At 43.2% G+C, this 16,157-nt stretch overlaps 1 protein-coding gene across 6 annotated transcripts in view; it reads right to left on the reverse strand.

Annotated features, from left to right (window-relative positions):
* RNLS (renalase, FAD dependent amine oxidase) overlaps window positions 1–16,157 on the reverse strand; it is a 278,831-nt gene that overhangs the window by 252,869 nt on the left and 9,805 nt on the right. For all 6 annotated transcript variants that reach the window (XM_015536263.2, XM_042960459.1, XM_007079260.3 and 3 more), the window contains exon 4: window positions 15,703–15,861. In XM_015536263.2, the coding sequence (XP_015391749.2) occupies window positions 15,703–15,861 (159 nt within the window). The remainder of the gene's footprint in view (window positions 1–15,702; window positions 15,862–16,157) is intronic.

Genomic DNA, 16,157 nt, shown 5'->3' on the forward strand with positions numbered 1-16,157 from the left:
TCTCCCAAAGCCAAGTCTTGGTGATGACAGTAAGTAGCAAAGGCAGAGAATTAGTGAGCACATTCATGAAGAAAGCCATCAGTTACAGACTAAAAACACTTTTATGTATCTCCTAATAATGACTGCTATGTTCACGGAGCTTTGCCACCAGTACATCATCATATAAATATTCCAATCGCCGAGTCTTGGCATTACCTTGAAACGTAAAGGACAGGGGCGCCTGGGTGGCTCAGTCGGTTGAGTGTCCGACTTCGGCTCAGGTCACGATCTCACGGCTCGTGAGTCCGAGCCCCGCGTCGGACTCTGTGCTGACCGCTCGGAGCCTGGAGCCTGCTTCAGATTCTGTGTCTCGTCTCTCCCTGCCCCTCCCCCGCTCATGCTCTGTCTCTCTCTCTCTCTCTCTATCTCTCAAAAATAAATAAACATTAAAAAAAAATTAAAAAAAAATGTAAACGACAATGAAGGGGATATGTGCACAAACACACACACGCACACACATGTATCTGTATTTTGGGACGGCTTAAAAACACTCTATTATATATGCTATATGGCAAATATCTACATAAAAGTTGTAAAAGTGAATCAAAAGCTCAATTTTCTTCTTTGTTTTAATTCAGTAGGCTCCATGTCTGACGTGGGGCTCGAACCCATGACCTCGAGACCAAGAGTCGCACGCTCTGCCGAATGAGCCAGCCCGGCCCCCCAGCTTAGTTTTCTTTTATTCAGTTGATATCTACAAACTAAAGTCAGGGCAGAATAAATTCACAGTCTTGTTAGATATGTGCAGCCACATTTATACAAGTGGAGCTTCAGTAATTTGATAGCTTGTTCTTTTGGGGGGCAGAATGGAAACGTTATGAAAACAAAGAGAATGTTGGTCTAACAGAATTCTCAAAGAAAATATCACCGTGGTCAAACCAAAATTCCCCACAGCAACAGCCGACATACGGACCGCCACATCCAGTGACTAAATTGTGTTTACGCTTTTCTTAAGCAATCGAGTTCATTCTGACCATTTATCTACGAAGCCTTGTGCCAGAATACTGCCTATTCATTTTCTATATTCTGTTTGGCAAACAGAGCATGACACACAGCAATATAGAAGAAAAATATAATCCCGGGATGCGTTTGCAATCATCACAGGGAAGTTTTCTAAATGGTCTTGGGCCTGTGGCACCGGCTTTCTGAACCACATTTCAACACTGCCACATGCTGTTCATCTCTGTGTCCTGCAGTCTGTGAGCGCCACGCGTGGCCTCAGTTCAAGGATGAGTCACAGCCCACGTTTACAACGCTGTTAACTCTTCGAAGCACCAACCGGTCTTGGAAAAGGGAAGCGTAGCAACCTTAAGAATTAGCAATTCTTTTTTTTTTTTTTTAATGTTTATTTATTTTTGAGAGAAAGAGACGGAGAGAGTGCAAACGGGGCAGGGCAGAGAGAAGGGGACAAGGGATCCGAAGCAGGCCCTGCGTTGACAGCAGACCGTCCAATGTGGGGCTCGAACTCGCGAACTGCGAGATCACGACCTGAGCTGAAGTTGGACACTCAACCGACTGAGCCACCCAGGCGCCCCAAGAATTAGTAATTCTTCAAGAATTAATAATTTCTAATCAAGATTCTGTGAAACATCATATGTGGAATTTAAGAAACACAACAGATGAGATGGGGAGGGGAAGGGAAGGAAAAATAAGGTAAAAACAGAGAGGGAGACAAACCATTAGAGGCTCTTAAATACAGAGAACAAACTGAGGGTCGCCGGAGGGGCGGTGGGTGGGGTGGGGGGATGGGCTAGATGCGTGATGGGCATGAAGGAGGGCACTTGCTGGGAGGAGCACTGGGTGTCATATGTAGGTGATGAATCACTAAATTCTATCCCTGGAATCCTTATTACACTCTATGTTAACTAACTTGGATTTAGGTTTTAAAAAATTTTTTAAATGAAAGAAAAGATAAATGAAAAAAAGATTCTGTGAAACATACTATCGCATTCATGATAAAGCGGGTCTCTATGAGCACATTGTTTGCCTGTTAGAAGAGCAGAGAATCCACCAGGAAGATGTGATATATAATGCATTGAATTTACTAATGTGTTTGAATTTATTTTATAAATTTCATAACATTCTCTCTTGATCAATGCAGATTCTATGTGGTACCCCATAGGCACCCTTTTCCATACTCTAAGGAAAAAGATATTAAAGGCAGTGCAATACCCAGGTACCTGTAGTGTACTTCAGGAAAGGAGTCATGTTATATGCAGTTTTGTCCTTTTGTGACTGATAACAGAGAAGAAGCAGAGAAAATCCTTGTGCAATGAATATGTGGATGAATGAACAGGCACGGTTTGGAATTTCAGATATTTCGAGAGAATGATGACCACGTCCTCAAAGAACTACCACGGACCTCTAGTTTCCTTTTTAAAGAAAAGAACCTATCTAGAAAAAGATCCAAAACTACTTGTCATTTTTACATGTTCTTCCCATATCCAGCAGCAGCTTCAACCAAAGCAAAGGTTTCCCTGAGTGAACAAATCAACCACAAAAGGACTTCCGCAGGCTCTCACCTCCCAAGACATGCCCTCGCTCCACCTGTGCCCCGCTGCCCTGTCTCCCCTGCTGTTCAACTGGGGGGGACATTCCAGCTGCCACTGAAGGCCCCAACCTCTGTCTCCTACTCAGGACCCCGGGTTGTTTCTACAACACAAGACTCTGTCCCATCTGGTGCTACACCACCAAGTCTCCCCTTCCTACTAGATTCGTTCCATCAGCATACAGACGCGTTATAACATATCCCATCTTAAAAACACAAAACAAGGCCATTCTCAGTAGGGGTGATATCACCCTTAATGGGCAAAAACTGACTCTTGCGGGGTGGAAAATTCTTACTCTTTTTATGTAGAAAGCATATATATACACATACATACATATAGATTATTCACACACATATAATATGTAACAAATATAAACCGTATCAGTGACACCAGAATTTCATTAGGGTGCGGGAAGAACAAATAGAAAAAAATGTCTAAAATAGCTCCTTAGGGAAGGGATCATGAAAAAACCCAATTGACAAACGTGGGTCTGAACCAACAATCTCGATGTCTTCTCTTCCCGTTTTTTCTCAAGCCTTCTGCAATCTGTTTTCCGCTCCCAGTACCCCACAGAAACTATTGCCCATGTCACCCATGCCCGCCATATTCCCAAATCCAACGGCCAATTCTTACATGAGACTATACGCAGCATACGGCAGAGCTGACCACTTCCTTTCTTCCAACACGTCCTTGGCATTTTCTCCCTGACTCCCTGAAGCCTTGAGATCCGGGATCAGGAAGAGGACTGATGCAAAAGGTTAGGGATTCTTGTACATTTGGATTTCAATCACTCTTGGACACACCGCCAGCCAGCACAGCTGTCGCCCAAGCCCTGCCTTTCTGGCCTGTATGTCTACAGTCTCCGTCCGTCTGGCAGTTCAGTCCTCTGACAGTCTAACTTCCACACGGCAGCAGAACTCCTCCATAACCTAAGTCCGATCACGTCATTCCTTCCACGGCGTTCCATCTCTTGCGGAGTAAAAGCCAAGGTCTTTATCACAGCACAAAGCCACACGCAGCTAGGCCCTGCGTCCCCTCTGCCCTCGTCCTCCACCGCGGCCCCTCCTTGGGACCGTATGCCAGCTACACTGGCCTCCCTGAGAAACTGCTGCTTCTGCTCGGAGATCCCTCCAGACATTCTCGTGGCTCACGCTTTCACTCCCTTCAGGTCTCTGCTGCTCAAACTCACTCGTCACAGAGCTGTTCACACTGCACGCAGAGGTACGCCTTGTCACTTTTTATCTCCCTATCCTGTTCCATTTTCTTTCCCAGCACTATTACCTCACCTAGATATTGCCTTATTTCTCCTCCTCCTCCAGGAATAGAATATTATAGGATATTACGTCTCCTTCCCCAGGAATAAGAGCTCCTTGGGGGCTTTTATTGTTTGGTTCACTGCTATACTTGGAAGTGTCCAGAACAGTTTCTTACTGTATGTTTGTATCATGAAAAACCCGATTTCAACATCTAAATAAAAGACTACAGCTGCCATATTTTAAAAATAAAACTGGATTTTAACTTTCCTTCTTGAAATAAAATCTCATCATCTCATAGGCCCGTAGCAAATAAAACTATAAGATACAAAAAAAAAATGTCTAACAACTCACAGAAATGGAAACCAAACTCTGCTTTGGCTAGAGTGGTTTTCTTTGGCTACTATTTCATGTAAGAAATTTTAGGAGACGCCAACATTCAAATAGCTTCCTCAAAGCAACAGAAACTTCTACACTGGTAAACACAAAACGCTCTTTTAGATTATCGCTCTCATTCTTTTCTGGAGCAAACATTCAAGTCAGAATGGGAAAGCGTCAGACTCTAGTAACAGCACTTGGGAAGAATGAGGGGGGACGCACGTATCCGGCCAGCGCAGAGCCCTGTCTTACCAATCCGACACAACGGAATGAGAAACTTTTTATATGAGATCCGTTTGTGACAAAGAAAAACAAGTTGGGGGGACAGCGTATCCACTGCAGAATGCTGGTATTCCTTTAGCCCTCCCTGCCTCTCTTTTGATCTCAATGCTTACAATTCCTTACTTCAAAATTAGTAGCTGAAGGTGGTAATACTTTCTTCTTTGTGTTTAGCACGTTTTATCCGAACCTTCCGAGATTTCCGCTAGAAAGCTAAAAATCTCAGCCCTCAAATTTCTTCTCTTTCAAATGCCTTTGTCAGCGCAGAAGGGAAACGGTTTAGTTCCATTCACTTGGTGACCGAGTCGGTGATAACGATGTAATTTGATAAACTATAGCTCTTTCCTCTTTCATCGCACCCCACATCTAGTTTTGACGTTTCTTTTTAAAGCCTTTCTGTTTTCGAAGAACTCTGAATGGAAAATAGAGTTCCGAGTCCTGAAGGAAGTGCACAGTCAGTAAGGCAGCATTAAGTAGGGATCTTTTCTTCTGCCAGAGAAGCAACCTGGTGGCCTCGTTTGCAACATCACACCGCTATTGACAGCATGTGGACGAGAACACAAAGGCCACAACACTAACATCGTTGACATCTTTGTATCAAGCATGGGGAGATCACACACACCTGTGCTGGGGAAAGGGACAAGAAGGTAACCAGCCTGAATCACCAGCGCCTGGAGGAGACTGGATTCCAGATTGGCCACCCCACAGCTATGTGACCTCAGACAGGTTCGCTTGGCATCTCGGAGTCTCACTTTCCTCTTCGATAAAGTGGAGGTTAAATACTCACGAGGCAGGGGTGCCTGGGTGGCTCAGTGAGTTAAGTGTCCAGCTCTTGATTTCGGCTCAGTTCCCGATCTCACGGTTCATGAGTTTGAGCCCCGCATCGGGCTCTGTGCTGCCAGTGTGGAGCCTGCTTGGGATTCTCTGTCTCCTTCTCTCTCTGTGCCCCTCACCAGCTCTCTCTCTCTGTCTCTGTCTCTGTCTCTGTCTCTCTCTCTGTCTCTCTCTCTCAAAATAAATAAAAACTTTAAAAATATATATTGTAAAAAAATACTCACGAGGCAGTTGTGAACAGTAAACGATACAGAGAAGGTGAAGTGGTCGACATACTAAACACTCACAAACTACTCTTGTTACTGGTTACCATCATCTTCCAGTCACCCTTCTATTCAGCCCCCAGAGGGACACGTACAAAAGTACGGAAACTTGCTCTGTCTGGCCAGGAATGGAATGGGCAGCCAGGACAAGGAAGAGGGGTGCCAGATCCTTCGAGACTCCAAGATGGAGGCAGGTCTCTGCCATTTCTGTTGACGGATGAATTTCTGAAGGGCGGCAAAGATTAGCCTCGGTTGCCTCTTGGGCACTAAGAAAGAGAAGGAAAGATTAACTGGAACCAACTCCCAGTCTCCGATACTTTGCAAATAATAATAAAGACGAGTCGATGAGGTAGATACAAAAAGTGAGGATCAAGACATAACAAATAAAAGGAATTTAATAGTAACAATTGGTTTTTCTAAAATTGAGGTCTCAGTTCATAAGCGTGCAGGCAGCCCAACAGAGCAGCTAATATCGGAGGAAGTCCAGAAACTGAATTATTTCCCCTCCTATGGAGACGGTCTGCTGGAAAAGCAATGAAGCATGTTCCCTGATGAATAAAGGACCTTTGTTTCTTGTGCTTTTAATCAACGTCATTTCACCAAAATGTCAAAGAAAAATGAAGAATTTAAACTTCTTTTAGCAAAAAAGAATTGGTTCTCATTTTTCCATCAGAGTCAATGGGAGGTCCTAGCAGTCGTAGGGAGGTGGTGAGAGGTGTTCGTGGAGCGGTATTTATCATTTTATTCCACAGTACATAAGGTCTGAGATTATGTACCTTTACGGTTCAGTTTACTAAAGTTCTAAGTGTCTATTCAAGGAGAGCACATCCGCTAAGATTGGAAGCCTTCGCAACAGCATCCCTCCAAGTCCCGCAAACGTTTTCTTCTTCCCAATCCGATGCCGTAAATTTACGTACCAACTCGAGGTACCCAGTCAGGTTCTAAAAGGTAGATTCGGTATTTCTGGTGAACGAGGACCTCTGTTTGCTCAACACTGTTCACGTGCAAGGCTCACCACATTCTGCCCCGAACCCACATTTCCAGCCTTATCTCCCCCAATTCCCCACCACAAAGCCTTTGCTCCCACCAAGCCGGTCCGTTTTCAGCCCCCAAAATATAAAATAAGCACCTCCATTTCCAGCTTTTGGCGAAGGCCTTTTTTGTTCTCCAAAGTATTTCCTTCTTTCCCTTCGGCCTGTCCTTCGAGACGTGCTTCAGACTGTGTCATTCATTCGTTCCTTCATTCAGCAAACAGAGACTGAGGACTGAGCATAGGTGAGGCACTCACAGGGGATCCCGGGAAAACAGGAACAGGTAAGCTGGAACCAGCTCGTGTCTCCCTGTACTTCACACTCTACCGGAAAAGACACACATCCCCCAACAGATGAAGCCATTCATTATTTACAGTTGTGATAAGCGTTAAACACATGAGGCGCAGGAAATGAGGATAACGCAGAGTGGGAGAAATGGCCTGGTCGTGGAGGTCAGGAGGACATTCTTGAGGAAGCAGCTCTGCTTAGAGTCTGAAGGACGAACAGGAGGCTAACTCACGACCGAGGGAGGCCAACGAGTCAACTTTGCCGATGGGCGCATGGTTATCACTGAGTCCGGACATGTTATTAAAGGCGCAGTAAGGACATTCTTGCCTTCCAGGCCTCGAAACTGCAGCGGAAGTTTCCCTGTCGCGCTGGCTCTCTGTAAAGTTGGGAACAAGAAGCACTAATGAAGCGACACTTGAGGGGCAAGAGGCCACCAGGAAAAGGACCGAGCCAACTGCCGTCAGAAGGTTGTGAGACATCACCGAGGAAGAACCGGCCTTACTACCCTGAGCCCCCCACCCAGTCAATACGGAGAGAAAAGTCAGAGGGATGGGACTCGCAAAAGCTCGGCTTTATGGGAACGTCAACATTCCCAGAGAGAAGCTTTGTCCATCCAAATCCTGGGAGCGGGGAGAAGGGGATGCCCTTCCCTAGGAGCCCCCCTGCCCCAGGATGGTTCGGAAACAGTCCCTGGAGAGAGGGAGCTCCAAGAAGGAGCGGCCGTGTCCTCTAACCAGGTACTTGCTCAACTGCAGAGCCCTGGGGGGCTGAGGCAAGGCAGCCCCACCCGTGGGGCTGGCGAGGAGAGCCACGGCCGCCTCCAGCCCAGGGGACGCAGCCCTGGGAAGGTTCAGCATGAAGCTGAAACGTGTCCTCGGGGCCAACAACACACACCACGCCTCCTCTGCATGGAGACCCGTCACCGAGCATCGGACAACAGGAATGAACTCCGGGGAGGCCGAGGCCACCTCCCCACCACCCAGGGCAGCCAGTCCCAGGAGCCACGCCCCCACGGAATACAGTCTGAGTGGGGGCAGTGGGCAGATATTCAAAATCAGACCCCCAAATCCACCCACTCACCAGCCCTGGTACCTGCCTGCCAGCCTACCTGATTAGGCCACGGGAATGAGCTCTGACCTGATGCTAAAACAACCAGGACTGAGCCTTAAAAACTAACACGAGGGCGCCTGGGTGGCTTAGTTAAGCGTCCGACTTCGACTCAGGTCACGATCTCGCGGTCTGTGAGTTCGAGCCCCGTGTCGGGCTCTGTGCCGACAGCTCAGAGCCTGGAGCCTGTTTCAGATTCTGCGTCTCCCTCTCTCTCTGCCCCTCCCTCACTTGCACTCTATGTCTCTCCCAAACATAAAATAAAATAAAATAAAATAAAATAAAATAAAATAAAATAAAATAAAAAGGGGCGCCTGGGTGGCTCAGTCGGTGAAGTGTCTGACTTCGGCTCAGGTCATGATCTCACAGTTCATGAGTTCAAGCCCCGCGTCGGGCTCTGTGCTGACAGCTCAGAGCCTGGAGGCTCCTTTGGATTCTGTGTCTCCCTCTCTCTCTGTCCCTCCCCTGTTCATGCTCTGTCTCTGTCTCAAAAATAAATAAACATTAAAAATAATAATAATCATAATAAATAAAAATTTTTAAAAAAACGCAAAAACCAACATGAGGCTACTCAAATAGCCAAAAGTGACTAAAAAGTTGTGGCAAATGACCATTAAGGCCCTTACTCTGTAAAGACGTGGAGTTCACACAGGAAACTTTGAGGTCCCTTCCGGGGAAGAATAAAGCTTTCTCATGCTTACACACATACAGCCAGGACTCCCTAAAAATGACTCACAATCACAAAGTGACTATAAAGAAAATAGTGATGACACTGGCACCTCAATAAATAAATGGAACAAAATGGATATCCAGAAACAAATGTAAGTATATATGGAACTTAACATATGGCAAATAAAGAATTTCAATTCTGTGGGAAAAACAAAGCTCATGATGCTGATAAAATCGGTACCACTTTGGGGAAAGAAAAATACCACCAAGTCAGATCCCTATCTCATACTTTATAAGATACATATTACAGATAAAGATTTAAATGTAAGGCATAAGAATTAAAAGTATTAAAATACAATTTAGAATATTTATATGACTTTAGAGGAGGGAAATAATCCTTAGCAAGTCAGAAACTCCAGCATCTATGAAAGGAAAGATAGATATACTTAACAAAATTAAAATCTTAAGAAATTATTATGGCAAATGATATAACAAAAAGCAAAAGACAAATAAATGATAGTCTGGCAAATGTCTGTGTTATCAAATGGAAAACATTAGTCTCTCTTCTATAGGAAATGCTCCTACGAGACAAGTAGCTGACAACTCAGAGCCTGGACCCTGCTTCGGATTCTGTCTCCCTCTCTCCCACCCCCCCCCCCACTTGTGCTTTGTCTCTCTGTCTCTCAAAAATGAATAAACGTAAATAAATAAATAAATAAATAAAGTAATAAAAATATTTTGGGAGAAGAGAAGAAAGACTACTTAATTTTTTTTTTTACTTTACCTAACAATATCCAATACAGTAGGCATTCAAAAATTATTTGTGGAATGAGATAGAGAGGTAGAAAGGAATAGGAGGGAAATGAAATAGGTTTAAATACGTTTGTAAAGGGTAAAAAGATAACCACTAATGGAATGACAAAGCACGGAAGATCCTATACATAAACAATGGGAGAGAGGGAATAAGATAGACACTTGATAAAGTTGGCCAAAAAAAAAAAAAAAAAAAAAAGGAAAATGGAAAAAAAATGAAAAAAAAAAGTAAAGTAAATAACAGACATCAATGGAAGCGATAAAAGCAACATACTATTTATCCCAATAAATGTAAAAGGGTTTAACTCCACTATCAGAAGAAACAGATTTTTCATGGTGGATTTAAAAACTTAGCCAGGTGGTGTTTTCTGGAAACACCTAAGTAAACGTAAAACAAAAGCGACACTATTCCCAATCTCCACAGATACCATAAAAGATTTCATAATAATAGTAACAAGAAATGTCTAAGATCTTAAGACAAAAGCTACAAAATTTTACTGAAGGACATAAAAATTCCTAAATAAATGCAGGATTATTTCATTTTTTTGAATAGAACGACACACTATTGTAAGGTGTCAATTCTCCCTAAATTAATGCTTTGGTTCAATGTAATTGAAATCAATATTGCAACAGGAGTTTTTAACGAAACCTGACTCTAAAGCACACAGAAATAAAACACTGATTAGCCAAGAAAACTCAGAACAAAACTCATCGAGAGGGCCTTATTCTAGTCTATATTAAAATTAACTATTTCCATGAGGAAAAGAATTTAGTGGAGAAAATCTTTGTTTCAGATTTGCACTTAACACTTTGTGAACATTCTGTGAGCAACACTTTGTAAAACTGGAAACCTCCTAAATGTCCATCAAGGTTTAACACATCAAGGTAAATCCAAAGAATAGAACAGTATGTAGTAAAAATCATGACACACATGAATATTCATTGGCATTGGAAAGATATTCCTAAAATATTATAAAGTAAAAAAAAGAGGAGGAGGGGTGCCTGGGTGGCTCAGTCGGTTAAGTGTCTGACTCTTGATTTCTGCTCAGCTCATGATCTCAGGTTCCTGGGATCGAGCCTTGTGTCAGGCTCCACGCTGAGCATAGACCTTGCTTGAGATTCTCTCTCTCTCCATCTCCCTCTGCCCTTCCCTTGCTTTCTCTTTCACTCTCTCTCTCTCTTTAAAATAAAAAAAAATTTTTTCTTAAGAGAGGGAAAGAAAAGAAATATATTTTTTATATCTACCTTTAAAAATATCCAGAAATAAGTATCAACTAGGTTAGTATCTAAGAGGCTGGAATTATGAGTGGATTTCATATTATTTTTAGTTTCTCATTTTTCATCAGTAAAATATATCAACAATAAAGTTAATTAAATGGAAAGAACAGGGGCATCTGTGTGGCTCAGTCAGTTAAGCATTTGACTCTTGATTTTGGCTCAGGTCATGATCTCACAGTTTGTGAGTTCGAGCCCGGCATTGGGCTTGCACTGATGGTGCGGAGCCTGCTGGGGATTCTCTCTCTCTCTCTCTCTCTCTCTCTCTCTCTCTCTCTCTCTCTGTCTTTCTCTTTGCCCTTACCCTCCTCATGCTTACTCTCTGTCTCAAAAACAATGAAAAACAATGAACTTAAAAAAATAAAAAAAATAAAATGAAATAAAATAAAATAAAATAAAATGAAATAAAATAAAATGAAATAAAATGGAAAGAACAGAAAATATTAAGAATATATCCTGAGCGATTCTTAGGCCCAGCATGAAGGGTATCTGGAGCCAGGCTGTGTGGCCGGAGAAGGTGTGGGACAAGAGAAGATGGTGTGGTACGATGCTGGCTCACTGGGGAACCGATGTGAGGAAAGGGGAGGAGTGCTAGGCAGATAACTACTGAGAAAGTAAACATTCACTAGGGCATCTTCAGAAAGTTAGAAATGTACCCCCAAGATCTTCAATAGTTCATCAAAAACCTACCATCTGTGAATTTACTGAAATTTTTAAACCATTATGTTTTGGGTGAACAAGTGTTATAATTTTAAAAATATAAACAAAGAAAGCATTTCTTTTAGACTCAAACAAATAATACTATGTCGGATGGCAAATTTCTGTACAACGAATTAAAGCACATGTACCCTTATTCTAAAATTGCCTGCTTTAAGGCCTCACGGTTGCTTTTCTTTGGTGGCTGTATTCTAGAGTAGCCGTCACAGGACCAGAAGGTGAATCGCGAATGATAAGAGGTTCTCTATATGGGCCATAAAGATTCCCTGTTCTCTCACCTGGGATACTGTAATAAATGTAATACATAATTGCCCCCCAAAAATGTAGGGAAAGGGAGCAGTGGGTAGGGGAGAATCCAGTCCACGTGAAATCAACAGGGAAGTCTTTCACGTAAGAGATGGCATTTGTATTGACCCAAAAGGGCAGATGTGATTTACAAAGGGGACGGGGACGAGAAGGAAATGCAGAGAAAGCAAAGGCAGGGGCTGCTCACGGTTCGTAGGAATTCGAGGCTTGGAAGATGGCACCCGGTTCCGTCCCTGACCAGCTATGCACTTCCGGGTAAGTCGGTCAGTCAGCTGTCATGCGCCTAAGTTTATTTCCCTGTGATGACTGTCGGGTTTGGGGAATTATGTTACAGTTACAGGTTTACGTATATTCCCTATTGCCATCATCTTCAGAGTCCCCGGTAGTTTAAAAATTGAGGGGAGCTGCAATGCACACAGGGTCCACTAGATGGCAACACGTGGCTTTGTAGATGAAGGTCTTTCTCGCAGGAATGGAAGAAGTGGAATCAAACGAGAGCGAGCGTGGTTAAGGTTCTCCAGAAAACACAGAGAGAAGACATTGATGATCCTCATACTGAGCTCATTGTTGAGATTTACAACAAAGAGAAAGCGGATGTTTTTAATCCCTTTTGTTTTAGACCCATAGGTAGTAAAGGGTCAGTGTTAGCACATTCTGCCAGGGTGACTTATTTCCTAACAGTGAACTAAACACAGAATTATTCACATGGGGTCCAATTCTGAACTGAGCCAACCCAAAACCCAAAGACCCTCACCCTCAGTCAAGTGTACCAAGTCAATCATCCACAAATGTTTTCATCACGAAGAGCCCACATAACCCATCGTATGCCTCCAATAAAAAGGAAAAGGAAAACAGTTCTATTTCCTTTGCAGCTTGATAACATTTTTTAAAATGGTGTCGTTATCATTGTTTATAGTAGAAGTAAACTGTCCTTATTTTTAGAGTTATGACTATTCACAAAATTGTAAGAAAGGAAATTAAAATCATCTTCAAGCAATAACAATGTTAATCTGTTTCTGCCAAACCATTTTTTGTCAACAGAAAAGAAATAAAGATGCATTTATATACTTTTTCTAATTTAAAAATATTGTGGAATCTTTCCATATTAATAAAAATATTATTATACTAACGATCACTGGCACCCAATCTTCATAATCACTAGCAACATACTCTGACTGAAATGTCCGGCCGTTCTTGACAACACTATGCTTTGTGAAGTCGACAGAAATGGCATCATGGAAAAATGGGTAATATTTAGAGAGGGACCCAAGTAGAGAAGCTAAGGAAGACAGAGCGTAACAGAACCTCACAGATGAGCTGATGAGAAATACATCCCAGAAAAATGTGGCTGGAATGAGGCAATGACCTGAAAACAGTGAATAATCTATGACCTCTTTGAAAAATCACATAGGTGATGAGGAGAGAAGGCCAGCAAAAGAAAGTACAAAGTAATGCCAAGACCAAAGTTGAAGTGAGTTGAGACAAAATGGCAGATACGGGAAGAAGACACTTCGTAGTTGTTGAGATACTGTGAGATCCTCGTCAAAGGGGGAACAGAAAAAAACTCTTCAAGTAAGTACAGTATCAGGAGGAAACAGCTGAAAATAAGAAAAAAGCTGTCTTCAAGCCAAAAATGAACAACACGCCCCGTAAGAAATGGTCCAGAAGGTATATCCTTATGAAATGACTGTACTCAAAGATAAACAGATACAAAAGATGTTCTTCTGAAATAAAGTATCTCTGAAAGGTTAGAAGTAAAAATGTTGAGCCAGACACATGAAAACCAAAGAATGAGCATCTCATTTATTGGTCAAGGTTGACGTGAAGGCAAAATAAAATTAAAATGAGACTAAAGAGAAACCTTTTTAAGTTACAGAGTATCATTGTAGTAAAGATACTTTATAAATCAAATAATACGGTATCAGAAGGTCACAAAGCAAAAATTGCAGAAAAAAATTAATAGCCATAGCCCCAGGAAAGACAGAAAGAAACAAAATAATAGTAGAATTAAGGTATCTCTCACCCCCACACAGTTCCAACATTCAAAAAAATAAGGATACAGCAGATCTACATAAAATTATCAATTAGCAGACCCTCCAAGATCTTAAGGGTCAGTCCATGCCATGACATTATGTTGTATATGTCACCATTTACAAATATGGAGAACTGCTTTCAAAATGCAATGTTAAAGGGTCTCCCCTCACATACAAAAATAGGTAGCTTTTAAAAACAGGAACATGCAGGGGCGCCTGGGTGGCTCGGTCGGTTAAGTGTCTGACTTCGGCTCAGGTCAAGATCTCACGGTCCGTGAGTTCGAGCCCCACATCAGGCTCTGTGCTGACAGCTCGGAGCCTGGAGCCTGTTTCAGATTCTGTGTCTCCCTCTCTCTCTGCCCCTCCCCTGTTCATGCCCTGTCTCTCCCTGTCTCAAAAATAAATAAACGTTAAAAAAAATTAAAAAAAAAATAAAAACAGGAACATGCAATTTACAGCACAACCAAATGTAATGACCAACCGCTGTGTTTCAGGTAAGTGTTACAGTATGTTATTTACCAGTCTCCAAATCAGCCCACCTGTTACAGACTCCATAGCAAGAAGTCCTCCTACTTTAAAGCGACAACAGAACAACAGAGCAGAGGTAGGCTTGTAAAAGAGATCCTTGAAATTGGTTTTGTGCCCTTAGCTGTCTGGCAAGCCTTCCAGTCCCTTCTATGTTGTCATCTCAGACTGTGCTGGAGAAGGACCTACGTTGTTACCAGGTAGTGGTCCACCTGTGGTGGACCTGATATTCGGGAAAAATACACTGCTTTCAAGGTGTAATAAGCAGCGATGTTCTTCCTTGGAGAACAATTCCCATTACGGCTCTAAAAATAAGATCTACAAACCGTATTTATTACCAGTTTTCGTGCTAATGGGGACATAAAAGGCTATTCCTCAGTTAAATCCAATGTCAACTTTAGTTCTACAAGAAAGTCAAAAGCTATAGGCACGACCATATCCACCACCATCCCGGGGCCCTGAAGCCCCGCCCACCACTGCTCTAACCCACCGGCTTCAAAGCAAGATGACGTAACTTCTAGAAGTCAGTGGCTCTGATGGATGAGTCAGGTCCAGTCACACATGACGGAAGAGACGAGGAAAATCAGCGAAACCTGTCATACACGGAAGCAAAGCAGGACCACAGAAGGGCTTTTCTTAAGGATCCAGGGAATAGGGAAATCGACAGAGACACAGAGTAGATTCTTGTTTGCTCGGGGCTGGGATGGAAACGGAGACAGAGGGAAAGTGCTGAATGCTTTAGGACTTGGGGTTTCTTTCCAAGGTGATGAAAATGGGGTAACGGTCGCATGTATCGGGGAGTATACCAAATACTACTGACTCGTACACTCTAAATAAGTGAACTGTATGGTATGTGAATTATACCTCAAGCTTGTTTTTAAAAAAAAGGAGGGGAGAAGCCAGGTAAAGAAAAAGTGAACCGACAAGTCCCGAGCAGGGAAGAACTCAGTAGCCATCGCACTCAGGAGCCATCCAAGATGAGGCTTGCCAGAAGGTTGACGTAATCAATTCTTGAATCAGAAAAGCCTTCCTTTCCCCCACGAGGGCCACAAAGAGACCGCTCTTCATTTAGGCCAACCTACATGCACGTCCATCAAAAATATTTGCTTCTTAAAGGCAAGGGCAATAAGAACAATGTTCAACCTCTAACCGGTTAAAAAACAATCCTCTGGGTGTCAGTCTGACCTAGACCAATGTCACGAGCAAGTCCGTGGTATCAGTTTTTAAAACACGCAAAGCAACAGAATCCGTAACACACCCTCTGCTAAGCCAGTTTTAACCGAACTCATGCCCTGTGAGAGGAACTCCAGTCTCTCGGGCGAACGGCACAGGCCGGGACTCACAGTTTGCGATGTCACCTCGGAGCTGCAGAATCTGCGGAACCGGCATCGTGAGGACCACGATGTCAAACCGCTCAGGGGAACCTCTTTCCTCGGACACTTCCCACTTGTCATTTCTCAGGTTGATCTGGGTCACACGGTGTCGGAAGGAGACCTCGGCACCTGTTCCGAAAGCGAAGTCATGTTCACATGATCAGGATTGCCGTGCGAATGAGGACGCCGGGAAGAATCACAAACTGAATCCACTCAGGTGAACGAAACAGTGAAGTTTGTCATCTACGGCCCCTGGGGCTCACTTTCTTTCTCATCTGGTAGGATTCCTCTCCTTCTGGCACCCTTGGACCTCCGGGTCCATGGCTGCTCTGGGGGGTGAGGGGGAGGGGGGAAACTACTGCTACAATCAATAATAATAACCACAGCTGTCTTTTATTAATTGGTGGAAAACCTTTATCAAGAAG

Source organism: Panthera tigris, chromosome D2 (genome assembly GCF_018350195.1).
Source record: "Panthera tigris isolate Pti1 chromosome D2, P.tigris_Pti1_mat1.1, whole genome shotgun sequence".
Taxonomy (NCBI): Eukaryota; Metazoa; Chordata; class Mammalia; order Carnivora; family Felidae; genus Panthera; species Panthera tigris.